The sequence below is a fragment of the Chamaea fasciata genome, unplaced genomic scaffold, assembly GCF_029207755.1.
Source record: "Chamaea fasciata isolate MVZ Bird 193981 ecotype frontalis unplaced genomic scaffold, bChaFas1.0.hap1 SCAF_10, whole genome shotgun sequence".
NCBI lineage: Eukaryota > Metazoa > Chordata > Aves > Passeriformes > Sylviidae > Chamaea > Chamaea fasciata.
Window position 1 is genome coordinate 31,661,307 of NW_027094095.1, and position 21,913 is coordinate 31,683,219.

General features: G+C 52.3%; 2 protein-coding genes across 4 annotated transcripts; both read right to left on the reverse strand.

Moving 5' to 3' along the window:
- Nucleotides 1–1,100: 1,100 nt before the first annotated feature.
- Nucleotides 1,101–12,739, reverse strand: DEPDC1 (DEP domain containing 1). Of its 3 annotated transcripts, none has more exons than XM_066193014.1 (12): nt 12,656–12,739; nt 11,164–11,429; nt 10,429–10,573; nt 9,632–9,750; nt 8,351–8,481; nt 7,853–7,900; nt 7,040–7,180; nt 5,775–6,575; nt 5,089–5,261; nt 4,319–4,495; nt 3,933–4,118; nt 1,101–1,818 (listed from the first exon to the last, which is right to left on the reverse strand). In XM_066193014.1, exons 1-12 carry the CDS (start codon nt 12,707–12,709, stop codon nt 1,678–1,680), a joined length of 2,382 nt encoding a protein of 793 aa, XP_066049111.1. In that variant the 5' UTR covers nt 12,710–12,739; the 3' UTR covers nt 1,101–1,677. The 3 variants fall into 3 exon arrangements, with proteins under 3 accessions (XP_066049111.1, XP_066049112.1, XP_066049113.1); XM_066193015.1 differs by lacking the exon at nt 12,656–12,739 and adding an exon at nt 12,090–12,107; XM_066193016.1 differs by lacking the exon at nt 5,775–6,575.
- Nucleotides 12,740–13,346: 607 nt separating this feature from the next.
- CTH (cystathionine gamma-lyase) lies at nt 13,347–21,913 on the reverse strand. Its single transcript, XM_066193020.1, has 12 exons — nt 21,697–21,913; nt 20,093–20,174; nt 19,489–19,584; nt 18,385–18,494; nt 17,737–17,868; nt 16,519–16,576; nt 16,203–16,280; nt 15,425–15,577; nt 15,184–15,305; nt 14,511–14,563; nt 13,988–14,126; nt 13,347–13,906 (listed from the first exon to the last, which is right to left on the reverse strand). The coding sequence occupies exons 1-12, from the start codon at nt 21,856–21,858 to the stop codon at nt 13,898–13,900; spliced, it is 1,194 nt and encodes a 397-aa protein (XP_066049117.1). The 5' UTR covers nt 21,859–21,913; the 3' UTR covers nt 13,347–13,897.

Here is a 21,913-nt window from a genome sequence, read left to right on the forward strand (position 1 = left end):
GAACAGCTCCAGGCATCCAAACTGGGGTGAGGGGACAAAAGGGGACGTGAAACATCCCCCTGTTCCATTTGCTGCCACAGCCAGCCCGTGGGGGTTGGCTTCTTTCCCTGCTTTTGTTTGTTTGCTCCCTCTTTCAAGGCAGTGTTTGGACGAGGGTTCATTTGAGGCTTCTCACAGAGAAACCAGGATACTGCACTGAGATCTTGGTTGAGACCTCCCTTTAACCCTTTCTGTTAAATAACCAAAATTGTAATTTCTCTATTTATTCCCATTTGAGCTACGTTCTGTCAAAACCTCAGAAGGGAACATTAAATAACCTGGATCAAGGACAGGGAATAATGAGGGCAGGCCTTTGAAAGCCAAATCCTGGGAAATGTGAGCTTCTCACCTAATAAGTTACTTAACTGGAACACTACATAAACAAAGCATTTATGCAAGGTGGAATGGCGTAGGGAAGCACTGGAAGCAAGTTCAGGCCGGTGCTGAGGGTTGGGGGTGGTTGGTCACAGATGTTCCAGGGGAGGAAGAGCTGCCCCCTGCCCTGAAAACACAATGCTCCCCACAGGACATTAAAGCATCATTAATACAGGGTCAAACGAGGCTAATTTGGGGGGTCTCATTTACAAAATCTTTTTTTTTAAGGAGAGGGATGGTATTTTCCTCAGGATCCCAGCTGTACCAAGGAATTCCTGGCTGGCAGCGCGGGCAGGCCCTGGCACAGGGTGCCCAGAGCAGCTGCGGCTGCCCCTGGATCCCTGGCAGTGCCCAAGGCCAGGCTGGAACAATCTGGGATGGTGGAAGGTCCCTGCCCATGGCAGGGGTGGCACTGGTGGGGATTTGAGGTCCCTCCCAACCCAAAGCAGTCTGTGAGCTCAGAGCCATGCAGTAGATTAATTATTATTAATTATACTTTCCCCAAAATATTCCTGCGCATTAAACTCCTGCAGGGGAAACTTGATCTTGTCATAATTAATAAGCAAATCCCTAACTCTGGAAAAAAACAGGGAAAATTAGATCTCACTTCATGGATCATCCATCACTCCCATTTTGAGAATCACACCAACAGATCCAAAATGAATTTTCCATGAAAATGTCAGAAATCCACTTCAAGTCCTTTAATATAAATAAACATCAAAAAGTTGATGAGGCTTTTACAGACGATGTGAACAGAAGCATTTATGGAGTGAGATAATCATTTATTTAGGATGAACTGGCTCTCCTGGCCCTGACCTCATGGAAGCTCTTTTGTTTAAAGACAAACATTTTGAGAACAGAAAAAGGCACTTAGTCACAACACACACACACACACATATAAAAACTGCAAGAAATGGCACAAATTCCTGACCAGACATTTCAAGGTTATAACAAGAGCCAGGTCATTAGTTTCCTGTAAAAAAACATATATAAATTTTTTTGGTTAACAACAGCTTAATGTGTACTTTCACATTTTCCTATTCCAATATATTGTAATAACTCGTAAACAGATAAATATTTTTCTTTGAGAAGTTATTCCAAAGTATCTGCACAAAAAAAAAAAGGTATTTTGGCACCTTGCAGCACAGAGTCCATGTAAACATTTCCTCCTCCTCCAGTGCAGCCATCACCAAACTCCTGCAGCAACTCCTTTGGTGAATCCCTCAGATTCCAGCGGGGAGCAATGGCTCAGGTGTGGTGAAATCAGTACCTGAGGCTGCGAAATTTGGGTTTCCTGAGGCTCAGCATGGGCTGTTTGATGGTGGGTTTGTTGTCCAGGAGCTGAGCTTCCGACTCCGTGGTTGGGAACCTGCTCCCGTAGATGTGGGGATATTCCTTCTGGAACTGCAGCACACACAGGGAACCAAATGACAACAAAATCCCACAAAAACTCCAAAATTAACCTTCTGTGAAAGTGTCAGAAATACACTTCAATATAAATATCAAAAAGTTAATGAGGGTCTTACAGGTGATATCAACAGAAGCATTTATGGAGTGAGGTCATCATTTATTTATAGAAAACTGGCACCAATGACAAGAAAATCCCACAAAAAACTCCAAAATTAATCTTCCATGAAAATGTCCCAAATACACCTCAAGTCTTTTGATATAAATAAATATCAAAAAGCTGATGAGGGTTTTACACATTATATGAATAGAAGCATTTATGGAATGAGGTAATAATTTATTTATGGTGAAGTGGCATCAATGACAACAAAATCCCAGATCCCACAACAAACTCCAGCTGTGCCAGAGCACCCTCCATGCCTGCTGTGTGCCTGCAGAGCTGCCTTCCAGGAATTCCTTGGATAAATGTGTTTTAGCCAACAGGGAGCCAAGATTGAGCCTGCTTTGGAAGGGTTCTCCCAGGAAAGCTTACCACTGATTCCATGAAAATGAGAATACCTGGAATCAGAGCAGTGATTTGGACATTTTGCCTGTTTCCCCATGCAAGGCCTCAGGAAGGGATGGAAAGTTGTAAATACATCTGGACATGAGCCAAACCTTTCCACTGAGGGATTCGAGCCACCTTTGTAACTTCTGGGGTTGACACAATTGGGACCTTACCCCCTAGGAATATGCCATGAATTTGGCTTTTCCCAAGAATTCCCAACTTTTCCCAGGGCAGTGCCCATCCCTGCGCTGGCACTGCTGAGGCACCTCCAGTCCTGGCATCATTTTTGGGTTTCATTTCCTCCCTCCCCTTTCCCCTGCTGCTGTCAATCATTTCTTACTCCTCACTTACTCCAAGCCTTAATCAAGTAGAATTAACCATTCTCCTTTACATTCCCAAGTTCCGATGGGCTTGAAGCAACCCACGCTCACTTTGAGAGGCCCAGAAAGTTTCCAAAACACACGTGGAAGGCAGAGCTGCAGGAGGGGCACCAGAGCCAAGTGTGGCTGCCCTGAAAAGCTGCTTGTTCAAATGGGAGTCACAAGACCTGCTCAGGAGATTCCAGGACAAGTACAAAACCGTTCCATTGGGCAGAAAGACTTGCCAAAGGAAAGAAAAACCCTCCAGGATTAAATCCTGCCAGGAGTGCTGTGTTTTAGCCTTGACTATTAGGCAAGTTGTTGGTAGGCCAGGGGAGTGCAAGATAATCTTGAGTTCTGTAAATGTTACAAAACACAAAGCCAAGGCCACCAAAAAAAAAAAAAGTTTCAGGATTCTCCACAGAGAGAGTTTGGGCTCTTAAAGGCAAAAATCATTGCTCTCAACACCTATTGAGTTGAAGCCCACCTATGGCACATTAATGGGATTTGGATGGGCAGTGCAGCACAGGGATCCAGGCTGCAATTCCATCACAATCACTGAATGGAGAGCAGGAGCTCCAGCTGAATCATTTGATGTTGGTTTTACACCACTGTTTGAACATCACTGCTGCCAGTCAAAGGCTGGATTATTATGGAGTGGTTTGGGATGGAAAGGACCTTAAATCCCATCTCATTCCACCCCTGCCAGGGCAGGGACACCTGCCACCACCCCCAGTGTCCAGCCTGGCCTTGGGCACTGCCAGGGATCTAGGGACAGCCACAGATTTTCCTGGAAATCCATCCCAGTCTCTCCTCACCCTCCCAGCCAAGAATTCCTTCTCAATTCTACCCAAATCTCCACTTTTTCAGTTTGAAGCCATTCCCTGTGTCCTGTCCCTCCATCCCTTGTCCCCAGTCCCTGTGCAGCTCTCCTGGAGCCCCTTCAGGCCCTGCCAGGGGCTCGGAGCTCTCCCTGGAGCTTCTCCTCTCCAGGTGAGCACCCCCAGCTCCTCTCCCAGCCTAGATCCACAGGATGCAGCATTAAAAACCATCTTTAAAATTCCAAGCAGAGCACATGAAGCACTCCAAAGCTCTTGAGCACAAACATTTCTCGGCACATTCTGTTCCTCTCCTGCCCGGGGCTCTGGTGCCTCAGCCCTTCCCTCACAGAGGCACTGCAGCAGAAGCAGATGAAATAAACTCACCTGTTTTAACTTTTTCTTTTTGTCCTTCACAGAGAGGTTTTTATCCTTGATGATGTTCTCCAGGAGCTCTGCCACTGCAGCCTGTGAGGTGGAGACCTTTTGTTCTTCAAACTCCTGAGGAGTGATTTGTTTGCAGTAGGAATACGTTGGCAAGATGGCAGAAATTTCTTCTTTTTCCTCTTTGCACTGGAAGAAAAAGGGCTCTGCATGCACTCAACTAGCTCTGTACTGTTTGAGTAAATACCTAATGAACACCCACGCCCACTCACAAGCTGCAAAACATAATTAATATCTATACACTCAAATTGCCCTGGGCTTATTTGCATCTTCCCAACTTCAGAAGCAGCAATTAACAAATGAATTTGAACTGCTCTCGTGGCACCAACCTGAGCCATCTTCATGTACTCCAGGTGATCCCACACTGCGAGCTGCAGGTAAGTTGGGACTTGGAAGATTTCCTGCTGATGGTCCATCAGGAAGGAAACCAAACGTGTGGAAAGAAGCTCATCCAGGTCTTCCTCCTCTGCACAGCGCAGGACACAGCGGGAAAACGTCTGGATCAGCTGGAAAAGTTCAGCACAACTTCCGTGGGTAAAGCTGTGGGATTGATTTCCCTCCTCTCCTCCCTACAGTGGCACAAATCCTCCAATGTCAACTTCCAAGTACGGTCCCCCAAGGAGGAAAAGTGTGTTCCCTCATCTGAATTCAAGTCATTTCTTTGGAATTGAACAGCACTTTCAATTAAAAAATACATGTTCTAAAAAGGTAGTAGCAGAAAAAGGCTTAACCCATAGAAGAATGGAATTCTTCCCAGAACTGGAGAACAGAATCCTGGAATGGTTTGGGTCGGGGCAGGGACACCTTCCACTGTCCCAGGGTACTCCAAGCCCTGGCCTTGGACATTCCAGGGATCCAGGGGCAGCCACAGCTTCTTCCTACTCCTAATCTAAATAAAAATCTTCAACTGATCATCTTGAGCCAAGCGAGGTGATTAAAACCTGCAGAGCCAACCCAGACCAGGTCTAAAGTGGACTGAGATGGGCTTTAAGGTCCCTCCCAACCCAAACCAGCCTGGCATTCTAAACGGCACCTGGGCAAAGAAATCAGACCGAGGAATCATCTGCATTCTCTGAAGAAGAGCTTTTCCTTCCCTTACCAAGGTCCTGGTGCCCATGGCGTCGTGCAGCCGGGGCATGTCAACGTTGCCACTGATCCTGGCCATCATCCTGAGCAGCAGCTGCAGCTTCCTGCGCCTCGGCGGTGGCAGCAGCAAACAGCAGATCTGCAGAGCTTCCACTGCAATTCTTTCCAGGTGAGGCCGCAGGAGATCTACAAGTTAACCACAAGGACACCTGGTGTTAAGGTTTGAACCAGCTTCCAGCTTATTTTTACCTCAGTATCGCAGATTCCTTATTTTTCAGCGTGACTGTTTATGTTTTAGAGAGATCAGAAACACGGAGGAGAATGTACTGGCCTTTCTTTGTGTGGTCATCTTCAACCTCCTTCGGTACGGTGCAATTAGGACCACGAGACAATTAAGGAATGGCACGAATTATTCCCAGAAAACACCAATCTCCAGAAGAGAAAAAGACATCTCCAACAGGCAGGTGTGTGCAGGTTCCCCGCCCCCATCACTCACCTGAGCAGAAAGGCCAGTTACTGGCACACCAAGCTCATACTCCGCAGATACTACACACCACTATTTGTTAGCAGAGCTACAGCAGTTTAAACAACTTAGCCAGCAGATTTCCTTTAAAAACCCCACCTTATCCACAAACCCAGCAGGAGTGGCAGAGGTGAGGGAAGCAGGGGTTAGTACGACATGCTGCAGAGAGCCCTTACTTGTGGCAGCCAACACACAAGGGGAGGGGGGGACAGAGCCTTCTGACAGTTCTGTGCTGCTCCTGCAGAGTCTCTTTTGGACGCTGATGGCCACGGAGGGGCTGGCTTGTCCTGGTCCCCAGGGCTGTGGCTGCACTGTGATCTCGGCACTGGGTCTGTTGATGGCACTGCAGCTCCTGGAGCTGCTCCTGCCCAGCAGGCTCAGGCAGCGCCGTGTCGTCCCCTTGGATCCGCGGCTGCCATCCCACAGCTGCTCCCCGCAGGGAGATGGGCCAGGCTCCCTCCTGAGGCCTTGGCTCTGGCTCTGACCTGACTTATCCCAGCCCAGCTCCAGCCCTGAGGTCACTCTGTGCTCCTCCAGCAGTTCTCCACTTCTCGTGGTGCTGAGGAGGGCACGTCCTCCTTTATTACACACACTTTGAGCAGCAGCTCCGATTCTTTCCAGGGAGCGACACCTTGTCCTAAATGCTGCACGTGGCTCTTGGTCATTCCTGAATCCTGCAAGGTTCTGGCAGCTCCCTCCCATCAGGGTCCCAGCACTGCCTCGCTGACATGGCAGTTTGTGCTGCTGCCATTTCTTCCCATGTTGGCTTTGGGCTCTCAGCTCTTCTGGGGAAAACCTCCCGGAAGCTTCTCCTTTCTCCTTGTCAGACTCTTTGAGGAGCAGGCTTAGGAGAAGACACTCAGTGGACTTGAAAGAGTTCAAGTGAGGAGTTTTTGAAGGCTGAGGGTCACATTTCTCCTCTTGGACAGAACGTTTTCCGCTGCCCAGATCAGGAATTTGGATGTAGCCACAAATAACTATCAGGAAATGAAAGAGATGTTAAGGATGCAAGTGGTATGAAAATGAACCAGTTGAGAGAGCCGCTAACTGGGCAGACAGAAAACAAAGCGAAGATATTAATTAAGATATTAATTAAGAAGACTTTAGTTCAGTCTCAGAGCAATTCAACAAGGTCATTGCAACCAACATGCAAGAACAAAGACAAAGGTAACGCTGCAGTAGTGAGGAGCAGGCAGAACAAGCACACCTTTTAAAGTTTTTGTTATTAAATATGTAGAACGTGAGCTGAAGCAGCAACTTAACGGGAAATCACGAGGCAGAACTGCATTTTCATTAACACTAATAGGGAATGGAGCAGTGATGATCCTCCTCAGACTGGAGCTCCCACACAGATCAGGGGGCCAAGCTCTGCTGTGGGTCACACATTTGTCCCCCAGCTGATCTGAACTCAGAGCTCCCCTGGTTCTAAACTCATACATACCTAAGATATTAACAAAGAGCTCATAGTACTCAAAAGTAAGCAATGGCTCAGGAAGACTGAGAAAATAATCAGCAACTGTTCTGAACACGTCCCTCTCGAAGCCACTGTAGGTGGCTTGGCTCATGTCATTGTTCCTGGGCCCTGGAAAGAGGGGAAGAAAGGAAATTCACACCAAAATTCCACAATCCCGTTATAAAAGACATTTCTGAAGATCAGCCTAAGTTTATTCTTGTTTCACAAGCAAAGAATCCTCTCAGCAATCCACAAATATTGTCTTTGGCACAATTTGTAAGCAAAACCAGCCTGAGAGATTCCAGCAGAGCCGTGCTCAGTTCTGTTCCACACCAAGAAAATAAATAAAGAAAAATTAATCTATGGTCTTTATAGGTTCCTCAGCAAAACGATCACCCACCCTTGGGTATGTCCCTTCATTTCCACAGCACAGTGATCCCAGTTCTCCCACAGGGAGTTCAAGCTCCTTGAGCAAAAGGAAGCTCAGCACATGGAAAAAAAAAGCTCATTATCTCTGGTTTCATTCGAGGCACTCATTTAATTAATTTATAGTTGATCATTTAAAAACCAAAGAAAATGGATCTCCTCAGAAGTGTAGGAAATGTTTTGGTCCAGCTAAAAGCCAGGGGCTGGAAAAGCAGAGTCCCTTCCACTCCTGAAGAACTGCATTAGAGGAAACCACCCGCAGGTTTTGGCCAGTTTCTGAACTGGAACATCCCAGCTGATTTCACACGCACACATATTTCCCTTTCAACTCTCAAGAGAGGTTTCTGGAACTTAAAAAGCTTTTCAGTGACTTACAGTAGGCCAAGCACTTCATGGCTGACAGCACCCAGTGAGGGAGGTCTTCTGGAATCCAAACAGATAAATGCAATATTTAAACGTGAGCCCAAAGAATTAATAATGGCTCATACATGTGAAATAACACTTAAAGCACAAAAGATTAAATTTAAACCTGATTTTAAATATTGCTACACACGTGATTTTGATAGGATAAAAGGGAATAACTTCAAGCTGAAGGTGGGCAGGGTTAGATGGGATTTTGGGGATTTTAGAGGGAATTTTTGGCTGGGAGGGCGAGGAGGGGCTGGGATGGAATTCCCAGAGAAGCTGTGACTGCTCCTGGATCCCTGAAAGTGCCCAAGGCCAGGATGGAGCAACCTGGGATAGGGGTGGAATGGGATTTAAAGTCCCTGAGCTGTGCTTTGGGGAAAAAGTGTAAACCACAGACTGCGAAACAGATCAACTGTTATTCATAAACAAAGAATCTTGAAGCAAATCCAGGGAAATAAAGGTCACCTGCTTTGTCCTGCAGGATCACCACCCCGTGTCTGCTGGTGTTGCTCATGTTGTACATGACAAAGTCAGGGATGATCTGGGCTGGCTGCAGAACCTCCTCCAGCGAGGGCAGCCCCAAAAGGGTTTGCAAGCTGGGGGGAGGAAAAGGGCAAAGATTTGCGAGGGACGAAGGAAAACAAGTTCTTTCCACATCTGTTCAAAAACTCTGGGTTATAAATGCATATTATCAAGTTGGCGTTTCTCAAATATTAGAATGAATACCCTATGTTTAATTGTCCTGTATCACTCTATGTTTAATTGTCCTGTATCACTCTATGTTTAATTGTCCTGTATCACTCTATGTTTAATTGCCCTCCATTGTGTTTTATTAATAGAGTTTAGAACGGTGAGGAATGTGTTTTCTGATTGTGACACAATGTAAAGAGTAAAAAGACTGAGTTTTTTTCCTCTTTGTAACACCTAAAGTGACCAAGGCAGAAGGTATGAGGGAAGGGTTGTCACCTTGTAACCCTGCATAAAAACCTGCTGACTTTCTGGGGTTTTAATCAAAACGAAAACAATCCAAAACCTCAAGAGAAAGATTTAAAAGACCCGTGTTACCAGACAGAGTGGAGCCACCCACAAATAAATCGGTCAGATAAGATGATTGAAACAAGATAAAAACTGGAGAAGAATGCATTAATATCTATTGAATATGTAAACCAGCAATCCTTAAAGCACAGCGATTGAAAGAGGAGTGTGTGCTTTCTGCTGAGGCACCCCAGCTGGAACTTTTTGCCTTTCTGTCTCCTAATTGTCTATTTTTTAATTTTTATTACACTTATAAATCTTTCCTAAGAGGGCGGAACTCATTTTTCACACTCTGGATGAGCTGAAGTGCTGTTTGACAACCTTCTCCCTTCCAGGAGGACAACCTGAGGACACTTTTCCCAGCAACAACCAGCAGGGAAGAGCACCTGTGGGGTTTAAAATCTATTTCAGCACCAGCACACCATCAGAAATTCCTTCAATGCAACATTTACAACAATGTTAATAAACAGATTAGGAAACTTGTGTGAACAACAGAAAAAAAGAGTTTTAAAAAGTAAAGCAAAAAGTGAGTATTTTTAAGTAAAAAAATCCTTAAACCATAGCTTTAAAAATTAAAACCAATTTGCTTTTAATTAAAATTAAAAATTAAATTAAAAATTAAGATTAAAAATTAAATTAAATTAAAAATTACAAACAAATTGGGCTGTTTCAGACGGAATGAGAAGGTGCTGGGTGTAATTCATCACTTACTGCACCCGGATGATATTTCTCCATGTTTCTTGCACATATTCCTGGCTTATTTCCCTCCTTTGCAGGGTGGCTTCCTTCTTTTCTTCTGTTACATCAGCTTTTGGCCTTGGCAAGTTTTCCTGAAAATGAGTGGTTTGTACTGTAAGATAAATTAGCCTCTTGAAACAATTTAAAATTAGAGAAAATTGGAATTAGAAGAAGAGGGCATTCTGTGGGACATTAAATTCCACCTGCAGCCTCAGCACTGAAATGGAAGCACACAACTAAAAAGAAATGGGAAAAAAAAATCCCCCCGATCAATCCAAAATCAGCAATTTAAAAAGTAAAACCACCTCAAGTCCAGCTGTATTAATATGCGAATCATCCTCCTTTAGGACTGGAGCCTAAATTCAGAATTTATGCATGCAAATCTCACTGAATCAAGGCCACACACACATTCTATCTTCTCCAAAAAGATGACTAATTAAATGATTTGTGCCTTTTATTTATCCCCCAAAGATAAATGAAATTTCAACAAGGCCACATTGTGCAGATCATTTCTAGGACTTCACCTTCCAGCTCTCCCAATCCTTTAAAATCCCTTAGCAGGGATAATTCTGCACTGAGACAAAACAAAGAAAAACCCCAAATAAAAACCCCTTTCATATGAATTTATTTCCTAATAATATTTCTCAGTTCCTGAAGTCCAAACTATTTTTGATTAGGGGCAGATGCCACAACAGAGCAGTGCCACTGAGTTTTAAAGAGCAAAGACAACACAAGACCACTGCAACGCTGGAAGGAGCAGAAGGTATTACCAGAGGCTGCAGCAAATCCTGTTTTTTCAAAGCCCTCTTGGATGAACTGGGCGGTTTAAAAAGTTTCCCTTTGTCTCCAGAGAAGTTTTCCAAGTTCTCCCTTGGTGGGCTTGGGAGAGGTTTGACTGGAGATGTCGGAGGAAATCTGTAATGAATGGGAGAGATGTTAAATCCATTCAGGATTGATCTGTAATCAAAACAAAACCTCTGATTCCATACCAGTGATTCTGCTAGATTCGCTAAAAACAGGGAGAACGCTGATTTTATTTGGGTTGTTTTTTTTTAATTTATGATATGATAAATTAGCTTTGGGCTGTTTTTCTTGATGCCAAAGTCAAGCCGAAGGTGTTGGCACAGCCTGAGCCCAGGACGTGAGACGTGAGGCCCATTAATACCTCGAATTTCAGAGCTCTCTGGCTCTGCTTCCCACTCAGACTTGGTGTAAAAGGTCCAAGAGAAGCAAACCCAGCAGGCAGCTCCTGCAAAACCCTCTGGCTTCCCTCCAAAGCACTGGGGTGCAGTTTGGATTCCAGCAAAAACCTCGGGCGGACAAAAGCACGGACACACACGGGAGCGAAGGAGAGCACTCAGAGGAGCAGAACGACGCCAACGATTAACTTCTTGCCCAACGTGCTCAACCCAAAGCAAGCCCTTTTTTTTTTTTTGCAAACCCGAGCATTTTTTAATTAAAACCCTCAACCCGAGCGGGGCACGGAATAACTTTAATCCCAGTACCTGTACAGGGCACCGTTGTCCTCCAGATTCTCCGTTCCCCACCTGCCCTTGACGTCCTCGATGACGTGGTTCTTGAGGAATTTCCGCAGGAGCTGCACGGTTTGCTGCCGGGTGACGTCGGGCCCGAAGCTGCTGCTGCTGCGGAGCACCGGGTGCAGCCAGTCGGCGGCCTCGGCGGCCGTGAAGCAGCTGCCGTGCGAGCGCAGCCGCTGCCGGTGCCGCCGCACGGGCATCCCCGCTCGGAAGTAGCGGGTGACCTCGTTCCACTGCGGGCAAAGGCAGCGGGCGCCGGCCCTTGGAGCCGCGGGCGAACGGCGGGCCCGTCGGGGGCCCGGAGCGCCCGCATGTCGCGATAGCAGCGCATCTATAGACCGTGACAGAGGGCAGCGCGTGGGAGGTGTCTAGGTACCCACGAGGGTAGGGGGGGTCCCAGGGCACCCAATGTCGCGACAGAGGGCGGGGGGGAGAGGTCAGGGCAACCACGGGGCGTCCCTGAGCGGCCAGTGTCGCGACAGCGAGCGGGCCGTCCCAGGGCTCCCCCATGTGGCGATAGCGGGCAGTGCATCCCCGGGCACCCGCAAACCGAAAGGACACGGGGCGGGAGGGCTGCAGGTACCCACGTGTCGCGACAGCGAGCAGAGGTCGCAAGGCATCCATGTGTCGCGAAAGGGAGCAGGGGTCCCAGGGCATTCACGAGTCGCGACAGCGAGCAGGGGCCGCAGGGCACCCACGAGCAGGGGGTGTCCCCGAACACCGTCACGACAGCAGCGGGGGGGGCCCATGACACCCAGATGTGCACCGCGCATCCCCAAGCGCCCCTCGGGCGTGACAGCGGCCCCTCGGGGCAGAGCGCCCTCCCGGCCCGCAGCGCGCCCCGCTCGCTCCACGGCAGCCGCGCCCCGGCCCCGGCCCCGCTCGGTGCTCACCAGCCTGGTGGCTCGGTACGGCCCCGGCCCCGGCCCCGTCCCCGGCCCCGCTCGGTGCTCACCAGCCTGGTGGCTCGGTACGGCCCCGGCCCCGGCCCCGGCCCCGCTCGGTGCTCACCAGCCTGGTGGCTCGGTACGGCCCCGGCCCCGCTCGGTGCTCACCAGCCTGGTGGCTCGGTAACGGCCCCGTCCCCGTTCCCGTCCCCGGCCCCGGCCCCGCTCGGTGCTCACCAGCCTGGTGGCTCGGTACGGCCCCGTCCCCGTCCCCGTCCCCGGCCCCGCTCGGTGCTCACCAGCCTGGTGGCTCGGTAACGGCCCCGTCCCCGTTCCCGTTCCCGTCCCCGGCCCCGGCCCCGCTCGGTGCTCACCAGCCTGGTGGCTCGGTACGGCCCCGTCCCCGTTCCCGGCCCCGGCCCCGCTCGGTGCTCACCAGCCTGGTGGCTCGGTACGGCCCCGTCCCCGTTCCCGGCCCCGGCCCCGCTCGGTGCTCACCAGCCTGGTGGCTCGGTACGGCCCCGGCCCCGGCCCCGTCCCCGTTCCCGGCCCCGGCCCCGCTCGGTGCTCACCAGCCTGGTGGCTCGGTACGGCCCCGGCCCCGGCCCCGGCCCCGGCCCGGCCATGGCGGCCCCTCCGCCGGGGAGCGCAGCGCCCCCTGCCGGCCGCGCGCCCAACGGCCGCCGCCGCCCCCGCCCCGCCGTTCGAATCCGCCGGCGGCCGCTGATTGGCCGAGACGGGCGGTCGCGGCGCGTGACGTCAGGCGGCGGGCCGGGCTGAGGGGGCGCCGAGGGCCGCGGGTTCGGATCCCGCCCCGAGCGGCTCCACAGCCCCTGGATTAACGATTAATTAATTACCCGACCGTGATTAACGATAATTACAGAAATTCCGGAATCCCACTTCGGCACTTTCCAGTCATTACCGTGTGGGACGGCTGGCCCCGCCTCATGTCGGAGCCGCTCCTGAGGTGCAGGGGTGGCACTGGAGGGGATTTACGGTCCTTTCCCACCCAAACCAGTCTGGGATGCTGTGGAATGAGGAGGTTTGGGTGGGACACCTTCACTTCGGTTTTGTCAGGATTTAATCCCTCTCTGCAATGAAGGTTATTCTGGGTGTGGCCAGTACAGAATTGTCCTCAGCTCCATCCCCTCTCCTCAGCTCCAGCTCTCCTGCCTTCCCACAGGAAGATTCCAACAGCTCCACGGTCACTCCATGCCCTGATTCAGAACGATTTTGAACACAAGGAGCACGTGCACATGGGGATATAAGCAAGGAAAGGAAAAGTGTGTTTTAATTAAAATGATTCCAATCATTCCCACAGCACATGATTATTTTTTCAAATGACAAAGATTCCTCTTTACAAAGTTATAATTTACCAGGTGTAGGGTTTCACTTCATTTTCAATAAAACATCAAGAGAAGAAAAAGCTCTTAAGCAAATCTCCAACCTAACTAAAATAAAGCTGAGCTCAGTCAAGATTCTGAGCTGAGCTGATGGGTGAGAAGAGAAAGAAAGACAGACCTGAGAGCAGCGCCAGGAACCAGCCCTCGTGCCCGATCCCTGCAGCAGCAGCAGCACAAACACTGAGCTGTGCTGGGAGAACCGGGATCCCGTTCCCGGGGTGCCCAGGGCTGCTCCCACACAGCTCCCGGCTCCAGGGAGAGCCCGGGCCGTGCCCAGCACACCCTGCACAGCCAGCGACGCTCCCAGGAGCCCAGGCTGCAATTCCCAAAGGCAAAGCAAGAGTGGTTTGGTTCTCCATGTCCTCGTCCGCAGCCACGTCCAGTTCCGAGGTCCTTTTTCACCCTCAAGGTTCATGCAAACTGCGGGGAGGAAAGGGAGGGGTCATTGTGCTCTGCCCCTCTAACAGCCGCACGTTTGGGGGAGAACACCCCACAACTCACCGCAGCCTCCAGGGCCTGGTCCAGGTCTGCCAGCAGATCCTCCTCATCCTCCAGCCCCACCGAGAGGCGGATCAAGGTGTCAGTGATTCCCAGTTTTTTCCTTTCCTCCTCAGGCACTGAGGCGTGGGTCATGATGGCCCTGCAGGGATAAAAAGGAGCCTTTCTCCTCAGAATGTGGGACTTGGGAAAAGCAGCCCTGAAATGGCAGCAGCATCTGACCCCTCCCCTGTGCCACCCCTGTGACCCTGGAGATGCAAAGAGCTCCTGGCAGCAGTATCCCAACGCTCAGCAGCTTCTGGGATTGTCCTCATGGACAGGAGCTGTGCCTCAGCCCTCCAGGCAAACTCCCTCCATCTCTGCCCCCCCACTGAATTCCCTCCCTCTGGAATCTCCCCTGGCCTCCTGCTACACAGCAGTCCCTGAGTTTTGCCGAAGAGAAACCAGCTTTGGGGGCTGGAAAACTGTGGGGATTGTGAGGTGCTCTGCAGGTTCTGAGGCTCTGCAGATGGAAGGATGAACTTACGGGTGCTCTGCCAGGCTCTCGTAGCCACCCAGACTCTCAGCCAGGGCAAACACCTGTGGGAGAGAGGGAAAGGAGTTGTTGTCAGGAGTGGAGTTTATGGACGCATGGAAAGAAAGTTCATAGAATCAGGGAATGTCCTGAGCTGGAATTGCCCCCAGGGATCATTGATCCAGCCCCTGGCCCTGCTCAGACACCCCAACAATCCCCCTGAGCCCCCTGGCAGTGCTGCCCAAACCCTCCTGGAGCTCTGGCAGCCTCGGGGCTGGGACCTCCTCAAGGACATTCAGGAAAAGGGAAAGTTCAGGGACTTTTTCCCCGAGCTTTTCTTGGTCCTTGGCAGGACCCAACCAAGCATTCCCAGAGCCAGGGGCTCCCTCTGAGGAGCCTTTCCCTGCTGAGGACACTTTGCAGCACCCGGCAGAGCTCAGCCCCAGCTCCCCAGCCCTGCAGAAACCCTTTGTTAGCAGCAGCTCTGGGCTGAGCCTCACCCTGGGAGCAAACAAACACTTCCAGGGGGCTGAGGAGTCCCTTTGTTCCCTCTCCTTAACCTCAGGGACAAATTATCCACTTTAGAGTGGGGCACACCCAAAGGACTGCCAAGAGAAGCCACTTCCACCCTCCCCTGAGCAGGGCAGTTTCTGCTCCCTCTGAGGGTGATTTTATTGCCCTTTACCTTCAGACTCTTGAGGAAGGCAGAGGCGTTTTTGATGTTCCCTTTGATGTAGAAGGTGATCATCCCAGGACAGCCCGTGCTCTGCCTCTTTGTCACCTCGTACTGCGGGTGGGAGGGCAGCCCTGGAATGGGAAGAGTTGAGAGAATTCCCGGTGAATTCCAGCGCAGAGCTGGGGCAGCTCAGTCCCACCTGAGTGACCCCAACCCCTCCCTGGGATGTTCCCAGTCCCTGCCCACTCACCTGGGTAAATGACTCTCTCCACCCGGGGATGGGATTCCAGGAACTTGGCCACAGCCAGGCCGTTCTGGAAGTGCAGCTTCATCCGGACGTGCAGAGTCTTCAGCCCCCGGTTGCAGAGGAAGCAGTCAAAGGGGGATGGAACAGCTCCCAGGGCTGTGGGAACAGAATTCCACAGATTCCCACAGAATTCCCCAGCAGTGCTGGTGTTTTGCATTCAGCAAAGGCAAACACGCTCCTCATCTCCAGCATCTCTGAGGTCACAACAAGGGGGAAGACACCGCAGGCAATCTCTGCTCCTCATCTCCCACACCGGGGAGCCAATTAACGAGGCCAATTACATTTCCTGGGATTACATTTACTGGGCACAAGGCACCTTCACTGCTGTAGGCAGAGGGCACAGCCCTGGACAGGGATTTATTCCTGACAGTGAAGAGGCTGGAAAATCGTTGGAATCATCAGAGACAGGAAGATTCTGCACTGGGCACGTCCTGATGGGGAGTGAGTTTCAAAGTGCAGGTGCCGGGCACCTCAGTGGATTCAGGATGTGCCCCAGCACCTGCTGAAGTGCCGAGGGAGTGCAGACCAACGTCTCTCGTTTCATTGGAGTTTTTATTGGAGATTTTATTGGGGTATTTATTGGAAGATTTTGTAATTGAACTTTACTCAGTTCTGCCCATTAAAGTCACATTCCCAGGCAGATTTCCCACTTGTGTGCATGCCCAGCAGGAGCTGTGGATGTGAGCAGGATTCCTGCCAGGAATTCCCTGCCTGGACTTACAGTTCTGCAGGAATTTGAGCCTCTCATAGAGATCATCCCGGTTCACAGAGACCAAGCCCATGAGAACATCACTGTGCCCTACGGACGACAGGGGACAAGAATGGGATCAGCCACTCCAGGGTCCTGCCACAAGCCCCCAGTGTTAATAAAACCCCTGGGACACCTCCCACCACCCCAGGCTGCTCCAAGCCCCAGTGTCCAACCTGCCCTTGGGCCTCGCCAGGGATCCGGGGCCTCCCCACCCTCCCAGCCAGGAATTCCTTCCCGATCTCCCATCCAACCCTGCCCGAAGGATGTGCTGAGCCCTCACACCCACCATTGATGTATTTGGTTGCAGAAGTCATACAAATATCAGCCCCCAGGGACAAAGGACGCTGAAACAAAAGGAAAACAACATCACAAATCAAGTTTGGCTTCGTTCCCAGCCTTTCCAAAGGGCTGTGAGCTTACACAGGAAAAAAGAGTGGAGAAGCAAACACAGAACCCTGAGGATGACAAGAGCACAAGTGCTAACAGCAGCAGGGCAGGGAGGCACTCTGGATTCAAGGTAAGCACAAGAGGAAGGGATTTAAAAGCACTGCTCCAACTCCCACAGGCTCCAGGGAGAGGAGATTGAGCACACCCAACACCCAGAGCACAGCTGGGGCAGGGACACATCATGGCACTGACCCCAAAGAGGGCGTTTCCATGGCAAATGAAGGACTCAAACTGCCAAGGAAAAGAATTGCTCTGTTTGCCAGGCGCTGGAGATCCTGCCCTGCAGGAGCTGAGGGCAGGAGGAAAGGAGGTTCCTTTCCATGGGCAAGAGGTGGTGAGCAGTGCCAGATTTTTAATCAGCCACTAATTAAGGGACTTTGCACGTGCTATCAACACAAGGTGATGAGCAGTGCCAGTTTTTTAATCTCTCACTAATTAAGGGACTTTGCACATGATACCAACACATTCTGAAGAGTTTGGGGGCATCCCTGTTAAAACTTACCAAAGCAGGCAGGTGCAAAGACTGCTGCTGCCACGTTAAACAGACTCTCACCCAGGAATGTGGAGATGCGCAGCCAGAACCACCGTGGAAAAGGCCTTTTACACTCAATATTGATGGACAGAGCGCTGGGAAATTCTCCTTTCCTTAGCCTAGTGTGGTACCCCAGCTACTGCTTCCCACCAATTAATCATTAGCACTGGCTTTTCCCCCATGCCAGGCTGCTCCAGACACATTAACCACCACCCTGCGCTCTTCCACACGGCCCTTCCTGGAGGAAACTGGGAATTCTGAAGTGAGTAACACACTGCAGGGCAAACCCCCAAGCCTCTGCTATGTCCCAGGAGAGCTGCCTGAGCTAAGCATTAACACTTTCTGCACAATTAATTACGCAAGATCAGAGTACCCTGAACAAAACCAGGCACTCTGCCCTCTTCAAAAAGGAGCAACTTTACACCTACAACACCAGGGCTTAGCTTGGCCTCCTGAGAAACACATCTGTTATAATCCCTTTCCAACCCCTTTCCCAACCCAGCTGCCCTGGGGCAGGTGACACACCTGGAAGTAGGCAGACATGAAGGTGTTGTCCACTGCCAGCAGCACCCCCGGGTGCCTGTGCACCACGTCTGCGCAGGCCTGGATGTCGATCACCTTCAGCGTGGGGTTCGTGGGGGTCTCCAGCCAAACCAGCTGCACAAACCCAAAAAAACTCCAGGTCAGAGAGTTCCCAGGGCTGGGCTGAGCCCCGGGGCTCTGGGTGCTCAGGGGGGCAGCTCCCCGTGGGGTTGGTGCACTGGGCACGGGCAGGGGCCCTGCCACAGCCAGGGGAGGCTTCAGCGGCTCCCTCCAGGCTCAGGGAGGTTTCCCTTCAGCTGGGCTGGTGCCATCCAGAGCATCCCAGCTGGAGAAGGGCTCACACAGCCAGGACACAGCCTCTTCCCAAAGCCTTCCCAGCTGAGCTGCCTTCCCCTGAGCAGGGATCACCCACGCAGTGCCCCGGAGCAGCCCCGAGCCCGGCGTTCCCTCTGCTCCTTCTCCCCTTCTCCCTTTGCCCTCCTCTCTCACTCCCGGGGTTTTGGCCCTTCTGAGGATGGATCCAGCTGTGCCCCAAGCTTCCCCCCTCACCCCAACACATCCCCTGAACCCAACAGGAGCAAGGATCAAACAGTTTAACATCCCTTTAAACTCCATTTCCCCCTCCCCTACCTTGGTCTTTGGTGTAATTGCAGCTTCCAGGCACTTTGGTTTTGTGCAGTCAACAAAAACGACTTGCAAATTATTTTCCAAGGCTACTTTCTGGAAATATCTGTTTGTGCCTAAAAAACCCCAAAAATCACAAAATTAAACAACTTCCTTAACTTTCATTCCCTGCTCTCCAGCCTCTTGCCTCATGCAGGCACAGTCAGGAGGGCACAGCTTTGTGCTGCACACCACAAATGGCACTTTTATATTTCCTTTATTCACAAAGTTTCAAGATTGCTGCAGTTTTAATGATCATGAAATAGTAATAATGTGAGTATGGGATCAGAGTGATTTAGGAAGCACTTGAGATCAATGTGGGGTTTATGATCAGGAAATGAATCAGAGAAGAATCATTCCATTAGAAAGGATTCCTTCCTGTCTTTGAAGCCTTTCCCTGGAAGACCAGAAGAATCCAGCAGCAACAGCTGATCCCTGGATGAGCAGCACTCACTGCCAGGAAACTCAGCCTGGATCAAACATTCATTGCTCCCCAGGGACTCAGTTTTCCACCTGAGCACGGATGGAACACGGAGCTGGGTTCTGTGAGCTGAAGGAAACATCTGAGTGATGTTTGGGTGGTTCTTTGGGAGAAGCCCTTTCTTTGTAACAAACCAAAGCAGAGGAGGAGCAATGAAATTCCCCCCTGCAGAAACCAGCCCAGGCTGAGGCTTCAATGGGAACGGGCTCTGCCCGCCAGAGCCACCCCGAGCCCCCTGAATGAGGAGCTGAGCCCCTGCCCTGCCTTCATGGCTCTGATAATTCACTGAGTGCTGCGGGAGGGCTGGGAGGGAGAGCAGCAGAGGTTCCTGCTGTCCCCAGGGTGCAGCCGCGCTCTGGAGAAGGTCACCCGGCAGGGCAGAGCTGAGAGAGGAAAAGCAAATGTGTTTGTGTTGGATGTGCCCAAGCCCAGGGACTCACTGGCCCACAGTCACCGTTCCCAGGGAGGGCAAAGGGGATTCCTTCCATTTCCCATGAGGTCCTGGCTGGGAAATTCAGAGTTCCCGAGAGACACAGACAGGTTGGATCCCCTGCACAGTGCAGACTGAAAGCACAGGGTGCTGTACTCACCTCCATAGACATCATCCATGCAGATAACGGTGTCCCCTGTCTTCAGCAGGTGACAGATGTTCAAAAGAGCTGCTAAACCAGAGGAATAAGCCAAGCCTGGAAGAGACAGGACTCAATGTTTGATGTGACACAACGAGTCAGGTTTGCCTTGGCCTCCCTCACTTTGTCTCTGAAGAGAACCTGATCTGTCACTGCCTCACTGGGAACGTGGAGCCAGCGAAAGCAGGAGCTTGATGTGCACAGCACAGAACCAGCACGGACACTGGGACAGACTGGGAAGGGACTGGGAACAGGGGCTGCCTGCTCCCACTGCCTCCAGGGCTGCTGCACAAGGCCGGATCCAGCTCAGCCCAGGATCCATCAGCCACAGAGAGGAAGCAGGAGAGAAACCCAGGGATGGAGCTGGACTTTCCTGCACAGGAAATGTTGGGCTCTTCCCCACCCTGGAGCTGCTCCTGCCCACAACAGCCAACAGCCAGAGCCGTGGTCACAAAACCATGGGATGGACCCCAAAGCCCACCCAGTGCCACCCCCTGCCATGGGCAGGGACACCTCCCACTGTCCCAGGCTGCTCCAAGCCCTGCCCAGCCCATGAGGTGCTCACAGTATTTGGCTCCATCCAGGGCGGCCACGGCCTTTTCCAGGCACTCACGAGTGGGGTTCCCAGAGCGGATGTATTCATAACCCTGGGGTGGGAATAAGAAACAAACATCAGAGAGAGCACTGGGAAAGGCTGGCATAATAACAGCAGCTCTGGGTTCCTCCGAGAGCCCCGGCTGAGGGCATCCAGCTCCTCCCAGAGCAGCAGGAGGGTGTCCTGGCACAACGTCCAGCTGGGCATCCCCAGCGGAGAAAGGGGCCTGGGGAGCACTGGGGCAAGGAGCCACATCTCCTGCCCCTCCCCAGACATCCCTCTGTGGGCTCCGGGTGAGGAAGGACCTGGGCTGCACAGCGCAGCCACCCCCAGGACGCCGGGCTGGCTCAGGCTGGAGGGGACCATGAGGGTGCCCTGGTCCCACTCCCCGCTCAGCAGGGCCAGCCCAGAGCACCGGGCACGGGGTCGTGTCCAGGCAGTTCTGGGCATCTCCAGCGAGGGAGATGCCACGCTCTGTTTGGAGGGAATTCTCAGGAAAAACGTGTGTCCATCTCCACCACACCTACAGGGTACTGGCCAAACCCTCTCACCAGTTCTTGAGAACCCACATGCTTCTCAGTGCCACAGCCTTTATGCAAATTCTGGGGAAATGTAATGAGGAATACACCACTCATGCATGCACGGATGCAGTTGTTACCAAAAGAACCTGCTGAGCACCCTGGGATTTGCCTGCTTTTAGGATTTCTCTTTAATGTCAACTTCCTCATAGTCAGGAATCCTGCAGATCGCTCTGGTAGAGCTCCCGGCAAGAACCTGGATCCTGTCATCAGGATGTGGATACAGCAGCGTGACTCCTCCTCAGGGCCTCCTCAGCACAGCTGCGATTCTGTGTGGAATGAGGAATCACAAGGCAAATTCCTCCTGCCCGACCAGCACAGCCCGAGTTTGGAGCAGGTGCTGATTTAGGAGAGGCAGCTTTGTGTCACGTCCCGTCAGACCTTTCCAGCGCTTTCTACAGGGCATCCACAAAATCCTCAGGAAACATTCCCTCGGTTTGGAAGGAAAACCTGAAGCAGGCTCTTACACAGAGTGTGTGTAGTGGAACAGGGATCCTGCCCGGGCGCTGGGGCGGGTGCAGGGCAGGGAGAGCCTCCCAGATTCCCGGCTCCGAGCAGCCCCTGGAGCCCGGGGCACCGGGTGCTCCGTGCTGGCCTTTCACCGCCTTTCACACGGCGATCACCCCAACCTCATCCCAACCGGATCCCAGGCTCTCCCGATCCCGCCCGCGGCGGGAACACAGAAGGCAGGCTGGCTCGGGCTGGAAGGGAGCCCAGCGGCTCCTGCGGTGCCACGGCTGCTCAGCAGGGCCGTCCCGGAGCACCGGGCTCGGGGGGCGAGCGGGCGGCTCTGGCCCGGCCCCGCTCCCCGCGGAACGACATGCCCGCGTTAGCCCGGCAGCTGCCACGTGGGGAAACATCGGCACCGGCAGCTCCCTCCCCTTCCCAGGGCCCGCCGCCTCCCGTTCCCCTGCCGGGCCACGCCGGGTGCTCGTGGCCCCCCGGCCGCGCACAACCCGCAGCGGGGCTCGGAGCCCCGGTGCCGGCCGCGCTCACCGTGTGCTCGCCGGGCGCCCGCTGCTTGAAGGTGGTGGAGAGCGAGATGGGCGGCACCAGGGCCCCGGAGCGCCACTGCTCGGGCTCCTGGCCGGCGTGGATGGCGCTGGTGGCGAAGTGCTTGAAGGGCGGCAGGAAGCCCCGAGTCCCCTCGCCCGCCATGGCCGCGGCTCTGCGGGACCGGCCCTCAGCGCTCCGGGGGCTCGGCGGGGACGGG

What these genes read in the sequence shown, in the direction of transcription:
- CTH (XM_066193020.1), bottom strand. Translation starts at nt 21,858, where the DNA reads ATGGCGGGCGAGGGGACTCGGGGCTTCCTGCCGCCCTTCAAGCACTTC. An exon ending in GGGCGCCCGGCGAGCACACG is followed by an intron (nt 20,175 to 21,696) that starts GTGAGCGCGGCC and finishes TTCCCACCCCAG; the next exon opens with GGTTATGAATACATCCGCTC. An exon ending in TCATGTCTGCCTACTTCCAG is followed by an intron (nt 16,577 to 17,736) that starts GTGTGTCACCTG and finishes CTTTTGTTTCAG; the next exon opens with CGTCCTTTGTCCCTGGGGGC.
- DEPDC1 (XM_066193014.1), bottom strand. Translation starts at nt 12,709, where the DNA reads ATGGCCGGGCCGGGGCCGGGGCCGGGGCCGGGGCCGTACCGAGCCACC. An exon ending in GATCCTGCAGGACAAAGCAG is followed by an intron (nt 7,901 to 8,350) that starts GTGACCTTTATT and finishes TTTGGATTCCAG; the next exon opens with AAGACCTCCCTCACTGGGTG. An exon ending in AGTACATGAAGATGGCTCAG is followed by an intron (nt 4,119 to 4,318) that starts GTTGGTGCCACG and finishes TTTTTCTTCCAG; the next exon opens with TGCAAAGAGGAAAAAGAAGA.